We start from the raw sequence: 23,583 nt of genomic DNA on the forward strand, positions 1-23,583 counted from the left end.
TGAATAACGAACCCAGAAGATACTATTTATTTGTGATTCCACTTTGAAACACATTTCCTGCTACTCATCTTTCATGCTTTTTGATTAAGTTTAACTGGAGAGTATCTTGAGATTGCAAGATGAGGTGTTCGAAAATTTTTTATAGTTTATTATTAGTTAGCTTTACCAGGCAGGATTTTTCTCAATACTGTGTAACCAAAATCACACAAAGAAATAAGACTGCTGAGGCTGATAAAAGACAGCAAATGTCACCATGACTCCCAATTTCACGTTTGCATCAAACAGCTCCATTTTATCATTCACTATTTTTATACATAGCTGTTACAAATCTGAAACTTTAGGGGCCAGCCCGGTGGCGTAGTGGTTAAGTTTGGGGCTCTCTGCTTTGGCAGCCCAGGTTCACAGGTTCAGATCCCAGGCACAGACCTACACCATTCGTCAAGCCATGCTGTGTCGGCAACCCACATACAAAGTAGAAGACTGGCATAGATGTTAGCTCAGGGCCAATCTTCCTCAAGCAAAAAAAGGAAGACGGGCATAGATGTTAGCTCAGCGACAATCTTCCTCAAGCGAAAAGAAGAAGATTGGCAACAGATATTAATTAGCTCAGGGCCAATCCTCCTCATCAAAAAACAAAACAAAACAAAAAACTAAAAAAACTCAAAAAACAAATCTGAAACTTCAACATACATTTGTGCTAATAAAACACCATTTTAATTATTTTACATTGGGATTCCATGAAAATTTCATCTCACAAAATGATTCCTCTGCTAAAATGTTTCATTACCATTCGTCTAGACTGTGCAAAATTAGGAAACACCCAGATTACATCACAAAATCAGTGCCTGGAAAGTAATCATTTTTTCCTGTGAAATAATAGATTTTAAGGAGGATGACTGCCAGAGATGTTTAAATTTAAAGTTGATGAGGTCAATTTTACACAGCAAAATTTATTAGGCTCTACAAAGAAAGTCAAAGTACACATGACTTCCCTGAGTTAAATTAAAACGTAACCAATTTTCAAAGTTATGCATTACTTTTATAAAAAATACTAGTTCACATATTTAAAAATTCAAAACAAAATTGGCTATCCACCTTACATATTTTAGAATGTAACTGTCTAAAGACTTCCTTTGTGAGATGCAGTAGAAAGAGAGGATGTGGAGTCAAAAGACGAATTTGAGTTCTAGTACTCAGGAAAGAAATTCCTTCTTCAGGTCATTACTATCATATAATACAACCATCTCATCAGAGCGGTGTGAGGAATCAAAGGAATAAATGGTGTAGTGCAGTCTATCATAAAACGAGGGCTAATACTGTTATTCTTAGGTTATATTGCCCTATCTTAGAACATCGTGGTCTTGGTTTCATAGAGGTCCTAAATCAATGCAAAACTATTTTACAGGTCTAAAACAGTCACACCAATGTAAAGAATCAACACTCAAACCCTTAAGCCTTTTAAAATTATTCCAGTGATGTTATACCACCATGTGAAGGTCTCATGCTAAGTGTAAGTGAACTGATCAGAGCCTCAATCTACACTGACTGTTTCATCACAGTATGACATTTTTCAGAAATGAAATTTGACAGTGATGTACAGGTAACAGGCTTAAAAGATTCTCTAGAAGTTTCAATGTATTTTTTAATTATATTGTTAACAGTAAACTCTTACAAAGGTATTTTGTGATTACACCATAGCAAGCAATTGTTTACTGGAACAAAGAAGATATGCTAAAAGACAAATCAATTACTATAATTAAACATGCGCTGTTTATTGACATTTTTCCTAAAACTAAAAGTCTGAGCTATGTCCACTGAAGTCTAGGCATCCTGCCACCACCTCTCTTACCAACTAGAATCAAATTTTAAAAATTCCTCTGATCTTGAATGTCTTGTTAAGCATTAGAGGGCTTCTGTTTTTCTTTTAGCCACTAGATTTTTCAGAAAAAATTCACCTATTTAGGAAAAATGAAAACACATTAATATCAATTTAAAGTAAATTCAGAATAATTATGCAAACCTCAGTGTTTCCCATTAAAGACTTTTATATTCATTGGTGTTTCACTCTTCTCAAATCTCAATGGCAATAATTTTCTAACCTCACATATCCCCTATATCTTTTGCCCTTTCCCAACAATAACGATTAGTCATTATTCTTTAAAAATTTTTTTATCACTACAGTCTCTACTATTATTCCTTCTAGTAACTCAATATTACAAACGGTGACCCTATTGTATCTATGGGGCCGCTTCTGTGCATTTACTCCCCTTTATGTGCACTATCCATTCCTCATCACTGACAAACTATTGCTGTTGGCACAATTCATTTCAGAGAGCAATTTTGCTACATTACTAGCCTGGATCTGATGTTTATAAAAACAGACCTCGTTGCAGTTGAGCAGACACATCCGATGGAATCTCTTTAGCTTATTCCCCTCTAGGGAAGCAAGAGCTCTTCATTTATAACAGGCTTTCTCTCACCCCCCAAGTTGTGCCTGTGCAATAAGTTAGCTGCTTAGAGGGGGCACATTCACCTTTCAGGTCATCAGGGTTCCATTTAGTCTATCACTATTACAGCACGGCTCAATGCGTACTGGCACAGCTCAGCACTGCAGGCCTGATTTTACAAGGAGTCTGATTAACTTCTCTTTGTCATCTTAATATACAAGTAGAACAGCAACGATCATATCTGTACACAATCACCGAGGAACCCCAGACTCATAACCTAGCCAAGTCAGAGAGAGAATAACTCGCGCTGCTCCACAGCTCATCTAAATATGATAGGACGAGAACCAACATTATCAGATCCTAATCCACCATCTGAGCCCAAGGCTCTACACACAGAACTCGATCTTTTACTGATAATTTTAAAAGCATTAAAAAGTTCATAATTTACTTCCTTATAAATGCTAGAAATTTTCCTTAAAAAAACCCCAACAAAATAAAAACTCCTTTCAAACAATATTATTCTACTTTAACCACTCTGGAAGCTGATGCTGGTCCTATCCTTTATATATATATTTTAGCTTGCCAGTAGCACTGCTTGAAGAAGAACAAATCACTTGTAATTATTGGATTCCTAAGTTCCCACATCCTGTCAGTCAGTGTTGAATCAAATTCTTGGGTTTTATAACCAGGATAAGTTGTTTTTAGTTCACTACAGTGTCTTCAATTTCTTTAAAAGAATACAATGAATATTACTAATACTTGAACATTAATTTTTACAATTAGAATTACACCTAATTTAAACATATGTATGATTTGGACCCCAATATATAACACAGTCATTTAAAAGATCACTAATAGTAATAACATGGTTTAGACAAACAAAAAATAAATAGCTGTTTGACCCACAACTAAAAATACACAACTACGTACTGGGGGCTTTGGGAGAAAAAGGACAAAAAAAAGTTAATAAATAAATAAACAGCTATTTATTCTTCAAAAAGTTATAATTGGAAGTCCAACAGGGAAAACACCATAAACATTTTTTGAACTAAATTCAATCTTCAGATATGTTCTCATGGACCCTCTGATGGTCACTACCACAGGACTTTTTATCTCTTGGAAAAGCCTTTTATTTTCATAAGTCAGCTCAAGCTACTGATCAAAATAAGAGCTGAGAAGGTGAAAAACTGCATTGTAGCTAGTAAAAACACTAAAAATTTCTATAGGGAAAATAATCTTATGGATTTTTTTTCTGTTGCCTCTGGGAGGGAAAACACAAAGATCTTAATGGTATAAACAGCAATGCTGTCAAACAGATACTTTTCAAGGTTCAAACTGATCTCAAATTGGGAGTTTGGAGAGGTAGCTGGCATCACTGTCAAATGAATATACATTTTCCAGAAAACTGTGTTACATGCTTGACTGATATTTGTCTTTTCTGAATAACCTACTATTGAAATCCACACACAGAATAAACTGATTACTTCTGCTTTCATCATAGCAGCTAAGCTATAGGGGAGGTGGGAAGGATTCTTTATTTAAGGAATAAAATAGGTTTAAGAGAAATTTTTCCTTAATATGACCCCTATGGAGCAAAGCTCCCAAAGATGTTCCAGAAAAAAACATTTTTTCTTTCACAAAAGACAAGCATGGCAATTATAATTTTAATGCGGAAAATTATGGTCTATATAAAACCATCCCCTGCAGTCTAACTTACCTGCTTTATATGAAGAACGCACCAGAGGGCCACTTGCAGTATAATGAAATCCAAGTTCGTTTCCTACTTTTTCCCAGTATTTGAACTTTTCAGGAGTAATGTATTCTTCAACCTAGATTTAAAGAATTCATTCTGATAGATTCTAGAATTTCTCTAAATCATTTTGATTCTATGGAAAATCTATGTCCATGCATTCAGGGTGATTTTCGCTTCATAATTTATTCTGGCACTCCCAGGCTTTCCTTCTCTCCCTTCTCTCTGACTACCTGTCTCCTGGTCACTCACGTGTTGGTCACTCCATCAGAACATAATTACAGAGAATTGGAGAGGAGGGGAACCATATCAATTTTGTATTATATTAGCTACTGCAAAGGACAGAGAAAGAAAAGGAGACTACTATAGAGATTACATATCTGTATCATTCCTTTACTGACTGGTAGATACAATCAAGAATTAGTCATGCCTGTAAGATTCTTGAGGATAAAACTGTGTCTTATTCATCTTGTATCTTCTGCTTAGCATTGTGTCTGGCACATGGTCACTACTCAAGAAAAGTTTCTTGAATGAAAGAATATATTCCAATATAGAAATAGGAAGACTGATTTTTCCTTCTTACTTCATCTCTGGTTTTCATGTAACTCCAACAAATCACAAGATCACCCAGTGGGAATGAATGTAATTACCCAACTTTAAAATTTTTTTTCTGTGGGTTCACTTAAGTCATACAATTTTGGGGGCAGCAAATAAGTGCCAGTGTAGCTGCTTTATGCGGATAATAAAACGGAAACTGGAACTGGGACATATACATGGCACATTACACCAAAAAGCCAGCAGCTTCTTAATTTTACCTATAGATAATAAAGATTTAATTTAAATTACCAATAAACATTTGGCAATTCATGGTAGCTGTACCTTAAGATGGCGCCTTGTTGGCTGCATATATTGTCCTAAGGTCAAACAGTCCACATCCGCCTCACGGAGTGCTATAGAAAAAAAGCACACATTGCATTACCAGATGTTTTTACAATGCTAAATTTGTGGATTTAAGCAGAATTTTCTGAGCATAATTTTACTTCAGACCAGTGTGAACTTTACGCTGCCTATTATCCCGATGTTGGGGAATGACTATACCTATCCATTCAAAAGTATTTATGTGCCAGGAAATACGCTGTGGTTTGGAAACACACAATTAAGGCAGTCATGTGGGGAAAAATATAAGGACAAATAACTCTAATACAGTGGAATAAATGCTAAAATAGGAGTGGAAAGGTATTTAGAGCCAGAGTCTGTTAGGCAGAAAAGATGAAGGGAACAGTATATGACAGGCCTGCGAACATTCATATTACAGTCCAGATATGCTGTCTTCGGCTTTTGCTACATGTACAAGATACGCTCTGCAGGATGTGATTTGATCTCTGCCGTTTCAGAATCTGTCTAGTAAAATGGTATACACTGTGGTAAGGAGCAGCTTTTAATCACCATTTGAACTTATTACTCTTTAAACCAATAAATGACTGCACATAGGCCAACAATCCTCAGGTAAAATAAAGGCTTTTATATTTTAAGATTTAAAAAGCCCAAGAATCACAAAGCGAATGGGCTTATGGGACTGAGGTTCAGCAAGGTCCAAAGCACATGATGTTACGTGACACTACAAGTAAGCTCTTCCTCAAAGGCCTGGATTCATCTTATTCATCTTCGAATTCTCAGTGCCTGCCAGAGCTCCCAGTACTTGGCTAGCTCTCAAAAACTGTCCAATGACTGACTAAGAAAAGTGGACAAAAATCACGTTTTTACTTGATGAAAGGGTAGGGAATAAAACGGGATAGCAATTTCATATCCTGAGCTTCCTGCACATCATTCCATAAAGTTCTAAGAAAACATACTTCCTTTGCTTTCCATGCTGCTGTTTATAACCACAATACTGTACTTTGTTCTGACTGGCACTTTCACTGAGACAGTGGAGGAATCATACATAACACGGCCTTCAAAGTGGGGTTCCTGCTATTACTCAAATTAAATGGGAAAGAGTTTCATTTTTCAGTTTCTTTACCTTTCATTGTTGCATATACTTGCTCATCACTCTCGCCTAAACCCAACATTATAGACGTTTTAGAAATAACATCAGGCCGAACCTCCTTGGCATGTTTCAGTACACGCAGAGACTGGTCGAAATTGGCCCGGGGATCACGAACTTTCCTTGAAAACAGCAGGGCTGTTGTCAGCAAGAATAACCACAGCTCAACTAAGTACACAGTTATGCAAGCAACTTGAAAGACCAGAAAAGTACATTCTAGACATTATATTACATCATACGGTTCGATGGCAGCATTCGTGCACAAATGTCTAACTGTTACTTTAGGAAAGAAAATAAGGCTTCACTGGGCCGCCTAGCTCTGCCGAGTTTGAAGTCCTTTCATGCCTGGGGCAGTGAAAACTAGAATGGAAGTAATTCAGTTTATGAATTACTCATTAAGAAACTAGAATTCTGAAGCTGAGAATGAGTGATTGTAGGGGTAGTCAAGAGAGAAAGGAAAAAGAGCACAAGTAAGAAAATCTTGATACCGAACAAAGAAGAAACTGTTTAACCTGAACCCACATTTCAGGTCTGAAACTTTTATGTTCAGTTCTTTTCTAAAGACTAAGCTGCCCTCTGCTGGTGAGTATACAACACTGACATCTCTTAGGTAAAAAAATGCACAATTCTGGAATTTTCACTGGAAAGGATAATGTTTCTTAAGTGAAACCAGGGAAGTTGGCACCCACTGGCGGTGGTATCATGAGATAGGACAGGGTTGGAACAGGCCATGTGCTAGACTTCAACAGGGGCCAAAGCACCGAGGTCACATGGCAACAAGGCCCAAAGGACAGAAAATCACTATGTTAAAACATATGCTAGCATTCATTTGAATTCTAATGCACCTTTATTTTGTATATTGGTTTGCTGCTGTGGTTGTTATTTTTAAATAGGGACCAGCTCACAGGGAAGAGAGAAAACAAATTAATGAATTTAAAAATAACCACAAAATTGATAATACAGGAAAATTACTTTTTGAAAGTATTTCTCCACTGAATTTAAGTTATGCTCCCTGATGTTTAAGTATGATTTAATGGGAATGCTGGTTATTGTTTATCATACTTCTTTCAAGTTCTATGATACAGAATAATGTGTAGAAGCCAATAAAATCACTGCCAAGTACTTTACTAAAATTTATGAAAATGAATTTATTAACCTCACTTGAATCAGGCTAAAACAATTTTCATTTTTCTGAAATATGAATATAGTCATTGATATGGAATAACAATCTTTAATTATTCCTAACTACTAAAATTATTAGGAAGAGTAAAGAAGCATAGTATCTACTTTTTAAAAGAGATTTAAAATACATCTGAATGATACCAGTTTTTCTTTGGCATTACTTATTGCATATATTAGTGCCAAATGCATTTTTAAAAGTCCTGTTTTTAGAATTACAATCAAAGCAACTGCTCTTGTGTAACTTTTTCTTTTTGAAAAATGTTCTTTGAAAAAAAAAAAAAAACTCACCAATACTTGCAATATACTATTAAAAAAAGAAAGAAAAAAATATTATTGTGTATGTACCAACACATACACACATATAAATATATAAGTATATACACACTTAGATGTCAGTAATCAATGTTACTGGACGGAAATATTATGGGTGATGTTTACACTCTTTTTGTTGGCTATATTTTCTGATTTTTCTGAAATAGACATATGTTGTTTTTGTTTAAAACAGAGAATTCACTTTATAAAAGTCAATTACAAAGTTTTCCCCTGAAAAACCGTGAGAAAACAGTACAGCAGATTCTGACCCTCCAAACTTCCCCACAGTACTCTGTGCATGTAATCACCTCTGTAATTCCGGAACTGTTTCTACGTTATGTGCGTACACATCTAATCCTGACAGAGCAACTTTTTCTATTGCTTTAAGATCTCCTCGGAAATCAGGGGTAAGACATTCCACAAGAATTTCTGGATTCCTAGGGGAAAAAAGATAAGCATCAAACCGAGGAAAATAATCGACATAACTGCTGCTCAAAACAGAAATCGCCAGTACTCATTCAATCTCAGTCTCAACACAGTAATCTTTAGAACCGTGCCAAGAAAAGCACGAACATACAAATGTTTATATGTGAGCTGTTAAACGAAAAACACCCCCAAAAAACGCAGAACATCAAATAAGATGTACATGGTGGTTAAAACACACCTGCATGCAAATAATGATCAGAATAAATTTTAAGATTATATAGACTTTTAAATTTCATTGAATAGGTATTACAAAAATAAAATTGTTTTTATAGGAACTAAAATATAAATATTAAAACATTAAATATAAAATAATTTCTTTTTTCTTTAGAAAGTAAATTAGGACATTTCTTATGTGAATACAAATATTATTTGATTGCTTTTAAAATTCAGAGTGCCCTCTTCACTTCCTCCAGGCAAACATTTCACAAGTGCTATGGGTTTTAAAAACTATTTTCTGAGTTGCTGAGTCATGAGCATTGCTTAAATGAAATACACATTAAACATTAATCTTGTTATTTATATTCTGGGTATATCTATACGTTCAGGCATTAAAAAGTGAACTAGGTCATAGAGCTGTTCCCTTTGACACCACTTTACAAGACTGGGACAGCTGATAAATTGTTTCACAAACCCAATTGCAAAGTTCCTGGAGCTGTTTCCTGACAGAACAGATGTAGAAAAGACCAAGATACACCCTCTCATGGATATAAGAGATGTTGAAAGAACACATCCTGTAACTCACCGTTTTTTAACTGTGAGTTGAGACTCACTGGTAGCTGTGAAATCAAGTTAGTGGGTTGCAAATAGAATCTCTTTTTAATGAACTATAAAAAAAATAAAATAGAAAATATTGGGGGAATCACTGAAAAAAGATATACTAAGTGTGCCAGGTGCTAGACTAGCTGAGCTGTAGGAGATTAGCATAACTCCTTTTTTATGCTTTTTAAATAGATGGGATTAAAAATACTAATAAAAATGTGTATTATGGGTAAAATTCCCAAGGCATACGAATATGGATAAAATCTATTTCAAGACTTACATATTTTAACAATGTGGGAGCTTATCTCATCTTAACTACTTCTAGATGATGATTTATTCAAAATCAGTGCTAGGAAGACTGCAGTTTATACTTCTTTTAAAAATTACTCAAAGTTTAGAAATCAACTACAAGAAAAAAGCTGGGAAAGGGACAAAGATGTGGAGACTAAACAACATGCTACTGAACAACCAACGGATCACTGGAGAAATCAAAAAATATCTGGAGACAAATGAAAACGAAAACACACCATACCCGCTCATTTGGGATGCAGCAAAAGCAGTCCTAAGAGAGAAACTCATTGCAATACAGGCTCACCATAATAAGAAGAATCTCAAATAAGCAATCTCTACACCTAACACAATTAGAAAAAGAAGAACAAACAAAGCCCAAACTCAGTAGAAGGAGGAAAATAATAAAAATAAGAGCAGAAATCAATGAAATAGAGACCAAAAACAGTAGAAAGGATTAATGAAACTAAGAGCTGGTTCTTTGAGAAGACAAACAAAATTGACAAACCCTTAGCTAGACTCACCAAGATAAAAAGAGAAGGCTCAAATAAATAAAATTAGAAATGAAAGAGGAGAAATTACAATGGATATCACAGAAATACAAAAGACTATACGAGAATACTATGAAAAATGATATGCCAAAAAATTGGACAATCTAGAAGAAACGGATAAATTCTTACACTCTTACAAACTCCCAAAACTGAATCAAGAAGAAATAGAGAATCTGAATAGACCCATCACAAGTAAAGAGACTGAAACAGTAATCAAAACCTCCCAAAAAATAAAAGCCCAGGACCAGATGGCCTCCCTTGAGAATTCTACCAAACTTTCAAAGAACGTTTGTTACCTATCCTTCTCAAACTATTCCAAAAAAATTGAGGAAGATGGAACACTTCCCAACACTTTCTACAAGGGCAACATCACCCTGATACCAAAGCTAGACAAGAACAACAGAAAGAAGGAAAATTACAGGCCAATATCACTGATGAACATAAACGCAAAAATCCTCAATAAAATATTAGTAAACTGAATACAACAGATTAAAAAGATCATGCACCATGATCGAGTGGGATTTATACGAGGGGCACAGGGATGGCTCAACATCTGCAAATTAATCAACGTGAAACACCACATTAACAAAATGAGAAACAAAACCACATGATCATCTCAACAGATGCAGAGAAAGCATTTGACACGATCCAACAGCCATTTATGATAAAAAAAAAAAACTCTCAATAAAACGGGTATAGAAGGAAAGTACCTCAACATAATAAGGGCCATATATGACAAACCCACAGCTACCATCACACTCAACGGGGAAAAACTGAGATCCTCTGATTCACAAAATAAACTCAAAATGGATCAAAGACTTGAAGATAAGACCTGAAACCATAAAACTTCTATAAGAAAATATAGGCAGTATGCTCTTTGACATTGGTCTTAAAAAGATCTTTTCAACTATCATGTCTACTCAGACAAGGGAAACAAAAGAAAAAATAAACAAGTTGGACTTCATCAGACTAAAGAGCTTCTGCAAGGTAAGAGAAATCAGGATCAAAACAAACGGACAACCCAACAATTGGGAGAAAATATTTGCAAATCATATATCCACAAGGGGTTAATCTACATAATATATAAAGAACACACACGAACTACAAAAAAACAAACAACTCAATCAAAAAGTAGGCAGAGGATATGAACAAACATTTCTCCAAAGAAGATATACAGATGGCCAAAACGCAAATGAAAAGATGTTCAACATCCCTAATCATCAGGGAAATGCAAATCAAAACTACACTAAGGTTATCGCCTTACACCCATTAGACTGGCTATAATCGGGCCGGCCCGGTGGCATAGCAGTTAAGTTTGTGCACTCCTCTTTGGTGGCCTGGGGTTCACCGGTTTGATTCCTGGGCATGGACTTACGCACCGCTTATCAAGGCATACTGTGACAGGCATCCCACATATAAAATAGAGGACAGATGGGCACAGATGTTAGCTCAAGGCCAGTCTTCCTCAGCAAAAAGAGGATTAGTGGCAGATGTTAGCTCAGGGCTAATCTTCCTTGAAAAGAAAAAAAATCCAAATAAAGGGATTTTATTAAAAAGAAAAAAAGAATGGCTATAATCACCAAGACAAAAAGTAACAAATGTCGGAGAGGGTGGGGAGAAAAGGAAACTCTCATATACTGCTGGTGGGAATACAAACTGGTGCAGCCACTATGGAACAGTATGGAGATTTCTAAAAAAATTTTTAAAAATAGAAATACCATATGACCCAGCTATTCCACTACTGGGTTTTATCCAAAGAACTTGAAATCAACAATTCAAAGAGACTTGTGCACCCCTATGTTCATTTCAGCATATTCACAATACCCAAGATGTGGAAGTGCCCATCAACTAATTGGATAAAGAAGATGTGGTATATTTATACAATGGAATACAACTAGGCCATTAAAAAGACAAAACAGTCCCATTTGTAACAACATCGACGGACCCTGAAGGTATTATGCTAAGCGGAGTAAGACAAAGACAAACACCATATGATTTCACTCACATGTGGAAGATAAACACAGACAAAGAGAACTGTTTAGTGGTTTCCAGGGGGAAGGGAATCAGGGTGTGGGCACAAAGGGTGAAGGGGAGCACTTGTATGGTGACTGGCAAATAATGATGTACAACTGAAATTTCACAATGTTGTGAACTATCATAACTTCAATTTAAAAAAAAATTACTCAACGTTTGGACTAACACTCAAATATGAAGGAGGGGTTCTATGGACTAAAGGTCCATGGATAAGTTTGTGCCTCTGAATGCCTGAAATTTCTGAAAATATGTATTTGTATGTTCAAGTATGGTTTTTCTGGAGAAAAGATCACATAACTTCCAGCAGATTATCAGAAGAGTTTATAACCCCCAAAAGGTTAATAACCACTGCTTTAAGGTAAAGATCCTAAATAAACTGAATTTATATGGGCCAAAAAAAGTCCTTAAACTACACAAGCAAACGGAAAAACAAGTACCTTTCCTTTAAGTATGATACAGTCTTTGCAAAGTGCTCAGCTCCTCCATCAGGCATATCTAGAAACAAAAGAGTCCACTAATCAAGATGATATCACAACTTAGTAAGAGCCAATTTCTGGAAGAGGCAATGATGACACACTAACCATCTCGATCCACAGACGTCAGGACAACATAATCCAGACCCCACTCTGCAATTGCCTTTGCAGTATTGTAGGGCTCATTGGCATCCACTGGAGGTGGATTCCTTGCAGTTTTAACAGAACAAAATCTGCAACCTCTTGTACATGTGTCACCCATCAACTAGAATAGAGACATTACAATTTAAATCAAATAGACAGATGACACTCAAAAATTTAATTTTGGGAGAATAAAGATGCAAAGAATGAATACAGTTTGATTCTATTTATAAGAAATTTGAAACATTCAAAGCTAAACAATTTATTTACAGAATTCAAATATGTGTGGTAAAACTAGAAAAAAAGGGAAACAAGCTCAGAATCAATAGTAGCGTTAAGGGAAAAAGAAAGGGGAGGGGATTAGGAAGGAATGGGGGTTCAAAGATAATGCTACTATTCTACTCTCAAGCTAGAGGTGAGGATCAGTGTGGCTGTTATATTGGTATTCTTTTAACTTACACATAAAGATTCTTTTTTATCTATTTAATATTAATAAAAGTGATTTTAAAAGAAAATATTCAATTAACATATCAATATGCAGGTCTCTGTGGGAGTTAGAAAGCAGAGCTCCTTCTCGTTTAATAGATGAAACAGAAAACACATAAAAAGTCAATAATCTTGGGGGCCGACCCTGCATTGGTGGCCCAGGGTTTTGTAGGTTCGGATCCCGGGCACAGACATGGCACCACTCATCAAGCCATGCTGAGGCGGCATCCCACATGCCACAACTAGAAGGACTCACAACCAAAAATATACAACTATGTACCAGGGGGCTTTGGGGCGAAAAAGGAAAAATTAAATCTTAAAAAAAAAAAAGTTAATAATCTGCTTCCTGTGGGTACTGCCATTTCCCCAGGACTCTGCTTCTGCTGCCACAGGTCACTACCATGTTCTGCCCCCTGCCAAGCACAGCCGCTGCAGATGTTCTGGGGCCACTGGGAGTTTCAAAGCCCCACAGCAGGGTTTTGACTTGGGGGAGAAAGCTCCTCTTCCCCTTTATGTTTAACTCTCTCAGAGGAGACCCACAGCAATGGTGCTTAGGCCCAACATCTCATGAACTTTTACTGAAACAATGAACTCTCCCCAGGAACCAGTTAGGAGTCAATAGTGGGGAAAAGGTTTCAAGGGATGAAACCAGAGATTTCTATCATGGAGTATTCAGAATCACTCCTTCCTTTAAGAACTGAGGTTGCACAACTTGGATAAGCTCCCTGGCCAGCTCTGTATTATTCCAGAAGGAGCTCTATCTTATAAGAATCCTCAGTCCCTCCTATAAATACTGCAGTCTCCTCGTCCCACAACTCAAGTTCATCAGACATTCCCAGACAAGTACAAACTTTTAGTTGCACACAATTTAGGTTTAACCCCAATAACTCAACCTCAAACCCCTCTGGATAAACATGGTACACTGCGTTGTTAATCCCAATTCTTACTCCACCATATTAAGATTATACATCTCATCCTATGCCAGGTAACTTGCAAGGTCCTCCCACTGGGGGAGGAGTCTATGTCTCTACTCCCATTGATGTTTCGCTTGGCCATGTGACTGACTTTGGCCAAAAGAATGACAGCAGGCTTGACCAAGGAGAAGCCTCAAACGTGCATGCATGGTTGGCTTGCCCTCTTGTGCTCCTATCCTCCTCTATCATAAGAACACACCTTGGAGAGCTGCTGGACCACGGAGAACAAAGCTCTGTAGAGCAGACCCGAGCCCAACCTACCTCCTGGAGTCCAGCTTAGCCCAGTCGAGATCAGCTGAACTCCAGTTAACTGAAAGACCCATGACAGAGAAGAATAAATGCTTGTTGTTTCGGGGTACAAAGAAGTTAAGCAATCATGAATAACATTTCCAAAAATTAACAGAAGAGATATCTCAAGGCAACACATGAATAGCTGTCAGATAAATGGAAGAATCAATAACAGATTTATTCTGAGAAGGGTGAGATTGTAACAGGCTGGATTATTCTGTCAGGTTTTTTCTCACATTTCTCATACACTCGTATGTACCAAAAATTCTGATCCAAGATTCATAGTGCACATTTTTAGGATAAAGATACAAAATATCTCCTTTCAGTTTCTAGACTAAAACTTCAGAGTTTGAGGCTGGCCTTACCATGATTGTGGCAGTGGCAGTGGCATATTCTCCACCTCCCCAACACTCTCCAATATTGGGACATCGAGCTTCTTCACACACCTGTGAGTAAAAGGTAAGTGAATACAATCAGATTGAAAATATGTACTAATTGAACAAATTAGCAATCAGGCATTTTACACTGTCCATTCTTTATAACATATTTATGAAAAAATTTACTATTCAAAAATGCTGTTAAACTGCCAATCTGTATATATATTAGGATCCCATTTTTATATTAAAAACTACATGAATGGGGCCAGCCCCAGTGGGCTAGTAGCTACATTCAGCACAGTCCACTTCAGTGGCCCAGGTTCAGTTCCTGGGCACAGACCTACACCACTCTGTTAGCAGCCATGCTGTGCTGGTGGCCCACATACTAAAAAATAGAGAAAGATTGGTGCAGATGTTACTTCAGGGAGGATCTTCCTCAGCAAAAAAAAAAGAAAGAAAGAAAGAAAGAAAAAAACTACATAAATGTATATATTTTATATGTGCAAAGAAAAAGGTCTGGAAGGATACATATTGAACTGTTAAAGTGGTGTAGTTTAACATTTGGGATTGTGTGCATGTTTCACATTTAATCTATAGTCACATTGCATAATGACATGTCAGTCAATGACAGAGTGCATATACAACAGTGGTCCCATAAGATTAGTGCCATATAGCCTAAGTGTGTAGTAGGCTATACTGTCTAGGTTTGTGTAAGTGCACTCTATGATGTTTGCACAACAACGAAATCATCTAACGATGTATTTCTCAATACATATCCCCATTAGTAAGCAACACATGACTGTGTACTCTTTCCAACAAGCATGGACTTAATTTGTAATATAAAACAAACAAAAAAACCATCATTTCCTAAGTTGAAGGAAGAAAATCTTTGTTTTTTGCACTATTAAATGAGAGGTCAAGAAATACAATTACTTTCTGTTTCTTTTGCAGGGAAAATTATTTTTAAATATATTTCCATTATGGACAGTAATGCATCCTAAACATCTTTACTGACTTTCTTTGCTGTTATTGATATGTATTCTATTAATTTTTAAGTTGCAGATATGTAGGAATGTTATACCTTTTGGTCAAGAGGGACAGTTAACACTGACAACTTACTGTATGGAGATTTAAATTCCGCAATGTATTTTTCAGTCTATTGTAATTTTTCCCCATGGGAATCTCTGTCTTTAGCCATGGAGGTAGTCTTAACCTGAGGAAAGCCAAACATATCCATTAACAAATATGTTCCCATAGAATCACACAACTTCGAAGTTGCTTTGCTCTATTACAATTCCTAGTTTTTTCCCTACAATCCTGGATTAACTCTTATAGTTTCTGCCACAGGACTAAGAACAGAGAATCAAATTTAGGCTTGTTCAAACCACTTTATAAAACATCAATAATTGTGTCTAACAGGGCAACATCCTCATGTCTACCTTTTGCAAAGGCACTGAGTAAGAGTATCTTAATAAAAGAATGAGGAAGATTTTGAACATTTCATTCGTAACGAATAACACTGACGAAAAGTTCTACATTTGTTCAGAGTAGGGAGAGATCCCACAAGTGTACTTTCTGCTCTACATTCTAGAGTTTATGATGGTTATTGAATGGAAAAAATCTAAAATGTGGAGTGAAGACCATGTACCCTCAGGTTCCCCTTGACTTCCACCTACTGGTGATCAGAAGTCGCTGGGTAGAGTATCCGGCAAAGCAATCTGCCCTCTGCATGAAATGCCCTCACCATTCTTTTAAATGAAGGCAAAGGATCCAAAGGTCATATGTCTACTGACTAGGAGAAGCAACAAGTTTAGATCATCAACATGCAGTAACAATGAAAACTTTATCAAGGTCTAATAAACTAGTAGCAAGGTGATAACCTTCACTCTGAAGAAATTTGATGCTAGATAGAAAATAGGAGATGGTTAACAAACAAACAAACAAACAAAAAAGAGGAGATGGTTAAGTCCTAGGAAGGTTGAAGAAAAACTGTCAAAGGGCACAGACAAAATGATTCCAACAATTTCACCTACTTACCTGTTCTATGTCTGTTATTGCTTCTTTCTAATGATGTTAAGCTAAATTTAACAAGTCATTAAAAATATTCTCTAGGGCTTGCTTATATCTGCAAATAATGCATGATGAAGGAATGAGACGTTGAAATTATCTCAAAATTTCAATTACCTTTCTCCTTTCTGGCGTTTTAAGTTTCCTTTATATTCATCCCAGGTGTTCTTGTCTGCAAGATCACCAGATACAAAATCCTGAAGTTCTGGTCCATTCTGTAAAAATTTCTTTTTTTTATCTGGCAAGGAACTTATTGCTCGGACTGGACCGCATAAATATTTTCCAAATACCTAAAGAAAGATTCATTATGACATTTATCTACGGAGGGTTGGAATAATTTAGTTTTAACCTATTTTGATACCTAACAGGAAGGGTAAAGACAGAGAACTGACTCAGAAATTATGTCAAACTATTTACAAAATGGGTCGGAGCTTAGAATCTAAGATTAAAGATGACTCAAGAACAAACCAAACCTAAAAGAGAATGGGGGTTAATCATTTACTACTAGATTTAGAATAGATTTAAAAACCTTTAGAACTGGCTAATATATGTCACACTTTCCCGTAACCCACTTAACAAGTACTAAAAGCCTGTCTTTCATCAAGTTTAAACTGCAATAACTGGAGAAGATGCCACAGCTTTGAATTTTCTATTCCCGACCTGAGCCAAAGACGTTTAACAGGAAATTTGCAATAAACCTCTCTGTACTTTGGGCTTTGGATAAGCACAGGTGTTAAACCGTAGAGGTAATGGTTCAGTGGGTTTCGCAAAACTGGAAGGAGGGAAACCAAACCTAATGTTTTAATTTTCTAGGTTACATTCTGTGTTTGAACATAGCAGTCACTCAGTATACAGTTGTTGACCATAAGAAACCACTGGCCTCTAGATCTGTACACAAAAGATAGCCGAAACACTAAAATCCACTAGTCAGTACATGTAACGCAACAGAACCTTCAACAATTCAAAAACCGTGCCTTTGAGGGAGCTGCACGATAGCTACTGCATTTGTTCACGTCTCCCGCTTAAAGCCTAGAGCGCAGGGCTGTGTACTTAGCAGCCAGAGCGGTGTCTAGCACACAGTAAGAGCCCAACACAAAGCAGTAATTTGGGGTGCCCATCGCAATTCTCAAAAAAAAATACAGGATACAAATCACTCTGAACATCCGAAAAAAAAAACTAAAGAGAAAAATAAAAGAAAAAAAAATCACTCTGAGCAGCAGGAAAAAAGCTCTCAGCGCCGGAGAGAAACCTACAAACAAACCAATACCAAAGACTCTACCTCATGAGGGTGTCGGGAGAATTAAATGAGATCCTACATGAAAAAAGATCAGAGCAGTGCCTGGCTAGAGGTATACGCTCAGCAAGTATGGGCCTTATTATTGGGCGCTCTGAGGAATGGGAGCCCGCCACCCCACACCCGCACCCTGCTCGCCCCGCCGCTCACCCAGGGCCCCACGGTGCGGGCGGGTCCCCCGCAGCGTAGAGACATCCCCCTCTTTTTTTTTTTTCCTAGCAAGGTCGAGGCATCACTAACTCCCAGGAAAAGACACGTGAACAAACCGTCGCTCTGTTTATGACGGACCACGTGAGCCACCATTGACCCGGTGGAAGTTGAGCTGCTCCGCGATTGGCTGCTTTACCCTAGTGGCGTCGCGCCCTCATGACGCCATGCGCAGGGCTTTTTCCGGCTACAAGAACGTGATGACGAAAAACGTTCTCTCTTTGCCGCGTCTACTGCGAGGTGAGGATGTGTGTACTCTCGGTGGGCCCTGGGAATCTGAAGCCATCGGCTCTGGGAAAGAGAGGGGTGCGAGTCTAGCGCTCGGATCCTTTATTCTGGTTGTCACCCCGCGCGGGGAGCGCCGTCTGGATCTGGCAGCGCTGGGATTCGAGCCCTGGTCTGGGCTTTTAGGCCTACCCCCGCCCCTCAGCCTTGCCGGGATGGCGCCGCCCTGATAGGGCTCCCAGGGTTGCGCTGAGCCCGTTCGCCCACCGGGCCTCATGACACCGTGAGGGAGCTGCTCCTCCCGGGCCGGGACGCGCCGGGGGCCGCTCTCCGTGTTGGCCCTCCTGCCTCCTCCCCGGGATTCCTGCTGCCGGGCCGGTAGGAGTGGCGCTCTGTGCAGGGCAGTTTGGTCGAAAACAGGTCCTGCGCTGGCCCGCTTACCCCAGGTGTTTGTGTTTCAGAATGAAGACCATTCTCAGCAATCAGACCGTCGACATTCCGGAAAATGGTACGAGACTCGATGTTTGCCTTTTCCTTACGTCTTTCCTGCCTTCCGTGTGCTTTGTTCCGAGGCCTCACGAATACGTTCTCTCCTAGTCGACATCACTCTGAAGGGACGCACAGTTATTGTGAAGGGCCCCAGGGGAACCCTCCGGAGGGACTTCAATCACATCAACGTGGAACTCAGTCTCCTTGGCAAGAAGAAGAAGAGGGTGAGGGGCTTTTTTTTTTATCTCTCGGTTGATTGGAAGGCGATGGCTTAAGAGCATTGAATGTGGTTGCTTTAAAAATTATAGAAACGAGGTTCAGCCTTTCAGCTTAGTGTGTCCAAAATTGTAGTTAGTTTCAGGGTATTGTTTTAGCGACGTTGGAAAACCAAATTCTGAATCCAGTGGCTTGTCAAGCTCAGTACTAGTAGTCCTCATCAGTGGCGGGTCTCAATACTGTCACAAGTTGGGTTTACTTTTCTCGTGGTTGTAAGAATCTTGGGAACCGGGCAGTTGGTCTTTTAAACCTGATATTTTAGATTTCCGGGAAGTGAAGTTTGATGCAGCTTGTACAGAAATCGGTGTTTCTGGGTTGTCATTCCATTGTGAAATTGTGCACCTGTGATGTACAGTAATAGAAATGTTAGTTAATCTTTGAGAACTTTATATCCGGTGGCTTGCATTTTTCTAGTTGAAAATTGTATGTTTTAATCAGGGTTAATACTAGACTCCAGAGTAATTCTGTAAATAAATGAACTGTGTTCTTCCAAGCCTGCTTATTACTGGAAAGAGTTCTAAAGTTTTTGTTGTGTTGCAGCTCCGAGTTGACAAATGGTGGGGAAACAGAAAGGAGCTGGCTACCGTCCGCACGATCTGTAGTCACGTCCAGAACATGATCAAGGGTGTTACGCTGGTAAGCAGTCGTCAGACGTCTTGGTTGCGGGAGGGGAGGTTTCTCAGCTGTATTTTATGTATTCGACATAAAGGTCTACTGCAGAGAGTAGATTATGCATGTAATTTAGTGAGATACTTGAGTTCTAGAACTTAGAAAAAGGGGATTGTGGCAAGTGTGTTTAATGGCATCCCTGGGTCTTTAGGATAAAGTGGTAAATGTGAGTAAAGACCAGAGGGTCTTAAAGGCTGATGTGTTTTCACACAAAGTAAGATTCACACCTCAAAGGTGTGTTTTTAGTAGAAAATGTGGCACATAGGGTAGGCCCTGACTTCTTGTTGATATGCCTCTCGCCACCAGGGCCCTTGGAGGGGTAGAAAAAACGTGGATCTAGTTTCTGAGCTCCTTGTCCATTTCCCTAAAGCTTATTTGGTGTCGCTGGTCTCTTTCCAAACCCCTCCCCCCAGCTTTTAAGATAAAGTTCGTGCTGCTGCCTCGCTGAAATGCTTTTCTTTGCATTAAAACTCAGCCCTTCCAGAGTGCATCTGTTCATGGCACCCTGTACTTGACTCCATTGTAAGCTATCCGGGCGTGGTTCCCGTTCACCCTTGTTCCCAGGCTCAGTTCCTGGAGGGCGGGGGGGCCTGTCCTGATAGCCTCAGTTCTTGCCATCTGGTGTAACTCAGTAAATGATAGCTTAATGTGCAAGATGGAAGACAAACTTTAGGGTCTCATTAAAAGAAGCTAGTATTGTTTACTGTGGGCATAGGAGGTAGTAAAATAAATGCTGTCTTAAGGAGCTTCTCAGTCCACTGAGGAGAGACAGAAACAAGTGTTTGTGTATAAAATCTTTGTAAGGCTTGATACGGGTGACAGTTGGCCCAAAACCTTGACAAGGAGTGCTGTGTGAGGACTGTTTTAGTTTTAAATAAGTATAATGTAAGTACCCTACAAAATTTGGGTTTTTCAAATTTCTCAGCATCACTAATAGTTTGTTTATTTAACATAGGGCTTCCGTTACAAGATGAGGTCTGTGTACGCTCACTTCCCCATCAACGTCGTCATTCAGGAGAATGGTTCTCTTGTTGAAATCCGAAATTTCTTGGGTGAAAAATACATCCGCAGGGTTAGGATGAGGCCAGGTATGTGCATACTTTGGGATATGATTCAGAAATTTTTCTTTATACTTGTGAAACCTGGTTTTTTGGGTTGGCTATAAATGAAACTAGATGTGTTTCATAATTGTCCATTTTGGTTATGCTTGTAGTAACTCTTGTTGCTAGCTAAGATTTTATATGATATTTATACCAATTGCACTTCCTAAAGGCTTATATGTTGGGGTAGTTTACAGGGCATGGTGGCTGTTTAATTAGCTTTGCAAGCTGAAATCCTTAAAAAAAAGACCATTTGAATGGTGATTAATAGTATAGACTCTGCCTAGGTTCAGATCTCAGCTTTCACAATCAACCTTGAGCAGATTGTCTCTATGTAGCCCATTTACTCATCTGTAAGATTGGGAATACCTTATTTAACTCATTAAATGAGTTAAAATTGAAAATGCACTTAGAGTTCTTGCCTGATAGAAAGTAAACAGTGAAATGTTAGAAAATTTTAAAGCCTAGTGCTCTGTTGATGCTTTTTGATTCTGTTGGGGTGGGAAGGATTGGGAAGAACGGATTCTTAGTACCAGTTTCATGGGCTCTGCAAGAATATTATATTAGCTATGGTCAGCAACATTTAATGAGAACCCTTCTTAAAAAATAAACTTTTAAGGGATACCAAATATGTGTGGTAGAAATAAGACTTCATACAAATCTTTGTACAGCTGAAATCCCACTAGCTGAATACCATTTTCTCATACTCATTTGAACCACAGAAAGAGTCTGACCACTCTGGGACAGATTCATTCAAGCAGGGACATGAGACTTTGGCCCAGATAAGTCAGCTCCTGTAGAACCAAAATCTCAACTTTCATTTGGTGTGTAGAATTTTAAATGGAATAAATTGCTACTTAATTTAAATACTTTTAAATTAAATATTTCTTAGATTGGATATTTTGTTGACACTATATGCAAATGCTCTCTTCCCTTTTAGGCGTTGCTTGTTCAGTATCTCAAGCCCAGAAAGATGAGTTAATTCTTGAAGGAAATGACATTGAACTTGTATCAAATTCAGGTTCGTGTGTTTACTATGCCTAAATGTGCCTACAAAATTTTATCTAAATCTTGTAGTTGAATACATGATTATTCTCTTCAGTTGATGAGCTTTTTTAATTGTAGAAATTAAGTGAAAAGCTATCCCAAAGATAGTCAGATTTTAAGCATAGCATATAATAAAGCACTTTGTTAAGATGGTTTGATTGGTAAAGTAATTGTCTGTTTCTCTCTATAGCTGCTTTGATTCAGCAAGCCACAACAGTTAAAAACAAGGATATCAGAAAATTTTTGGATGGTATCTATGTTTCTGAAAAAGGAACAGTTCAGCAGGCTGATGAATAAGATGTAAGGTAGGTTGTTGTAAGTTTTATTACTGCTTTAATTGGAGGTCTTAATTTACTAAGACTTAAACTGGAGTTGTAGTAATGGGAGAAAATGGTGAGTTGAGTTCTGGAACTCAGTAAATTTGGCAGAATAAGATGGAATTACACACGTCTTTGTTATGGACCCATAAGTCTTAATCATAAAGTATGTTTTAGATTGTTTAGCGTAAAACTTTTCTGGGCAAAGGTGTTGATAGAGATTTACAGACATTTTCATTTCTTTCTACAGTTGTCCAGCTACAGAAATAGCAAGATGGCGGAAGATTCCTGAGACTTATTTGTGATATTTTAAAAGATGCAATAAAAGCTGTGTATTGATTTGGGACTTTTTCTTAAACTGAATTCTTTCTAACTATTTGGCAAGTAAACAGTTAAGAAATAAATTCTGGTGTGTTAAGAACAATAATGGAAGCAATGGAACAGGAGTTTTTTCTAGTAAGACTTCATGGGACAAGACTTGAAATATCAAGGGTGTTTCAGGCAAGAGCAGTATGGTACCCGTGAAAGGCAACAGCACTATAGGCTATTCATCATTGGATATAGAACTTTGGGGAGTGTCCAAAGGTATCTATAATTTTGCAGAGTCAGGAATTTGAGTATTTGTGAGGCAAGTGTGCCTGAGTCACTTGTTTGTATATGAGTAACTTTGTGAAAAAGTGCCTGAAAAGTGGAACAGAGATAACAGTTTTAGTAAAAGTTGGAAGATGAAATTAATTTGTGTTTATGATGAACATGTTTGCTGGGGGCCACGGTCCTCTCAGTCTTATCCTTTATCCTACCTCAGCGACTTACTCTCATATCCAAGTCCTTGGTATTTTAAAAAACTGATAGACCTCCCGTAACCTCTTAATTCCGTGCACGACGTTCTCCATATGCTGCCACACTGGCTACCCTTTAACTTACCCAGGTTGCTCCCACACCTCCTCTTACAGTCTTCCCCATCTCATTTGATGGAAACTCCAGCCTTCCAATTTCTCGGGCAAACATAACATTCAACCTTGGTTTCCCTTACACTACACTTCCAATACATCAGAAAAGTCTGGGCTCTGCCTTCAAAGTAAGATGTTCAAAGATTTTAATAGAAAAATTAAGCAAAAAATAAGAGCCTTTGGAATGTATGGATCTTACTGAGATTTTGATTTAAATGAATGAACTGGGTTTTTTTATATTAAGGAGTTAATCTTGGATGATAATGGGGTTAAGTTTTGAAGAAATGGATGAAATCATCTAGGATTTACTTTAAAATATCTGAGATGGGGTTAGGGTAGGCGTTGGATGG

The 23,583-nt window shown here is 38.0% G+C and overlaps 2 protein-coding genes across 3 annotated transcripts; one reads left to right on the top strand and one right to left on the bottom strand.

Moving 5' to 3' along the window:
• LIAS (lipoic acid synthetase) lies at positions 1 to 18,636 on the bottom strand. 2 transcript variants are annotated; one of them, XM_008532880.2, is made up of 11 exons: positions 18,104 to 18,636; positions 16,777 to 16,949; positions 15,712 to 15,805; positions 14,581 to 14,661; positions 12,435 to 12,591; positions 12,291 to 12,348; positions 8,044 to 8,172; positions 6,218 to 6,363; positions 5,077 to 5,147; positions 4,165 to 4,276; positions 1 to 1,955 (listed from the first exon to the last, which is right to left on the bottom strand). In XM_008532880.2, exons 1-11 carry the CDS (start codon positions 18,254 to 18,256, stop codon positions 1,903 to 1,905), a joined length of 1,227 nt encoding a protein of 408 aa, XP_008531102.2. In that variant the 5' UTR covers positions 18,257 to 18,636; the 3' UTR covers positions 1 to 1,902. The 2 variants fall into 2 exon arrangements, with proteins under 2 accessions (XP_008531102.2, XP_070471228.1); XM_070615127.1 differs by lacking the exons at positions 12,291 to 12,348; positions 12,435 to 12,591; positions 15,712 to 15,805 and having other exon boundaries at positions 18,104 to 18,257.
• On the top strand, positions 18,173 to 22,629 carry RPL9 (ribosomal protein L9). Its single transcript, XM_008532882.2, has 8 exons — positions 18,173 to 18,400; positions 18,847 to 18,893; positions 18,983 to 19,098; positions 19,691 to 19,786; positions 20,775 to 20,907; positions 21,860 to 21,940; positions 22,157 to 22,271; positions 22,534 to 22,629. The coding sequence occupies exons 2-7, from the start codon at positions 18,848 to 18,850 to the stop codon at positions 22,261 to 22,263; spliced, it is 579 nt and encodes a 192-aa protein (XP_008531104.1). The 5' UTR covers positions 18,173 to 18,400; position 18,847; the 3' UTR covers positions 22,264 to 22,271; positions 22,534 to 22,629.
• Positions 22,630 to 23,583: the final 954 nt, after the last annotated feature.

Source organism: Equus przewalskii, chromosome 3 (assembly GCF_037783145.1).
Source record: "Equus przewalskii isolate Varuska chromosome 3, EquPr2, whole genome shotgun sequence".
NCBI classification, from domain to species: domain Eukaryota; kingdom Metazoa; phylum Chordata; class Mammalia; order Perissodactyla; family Equidae; genus Equus; species Equus przewalskii.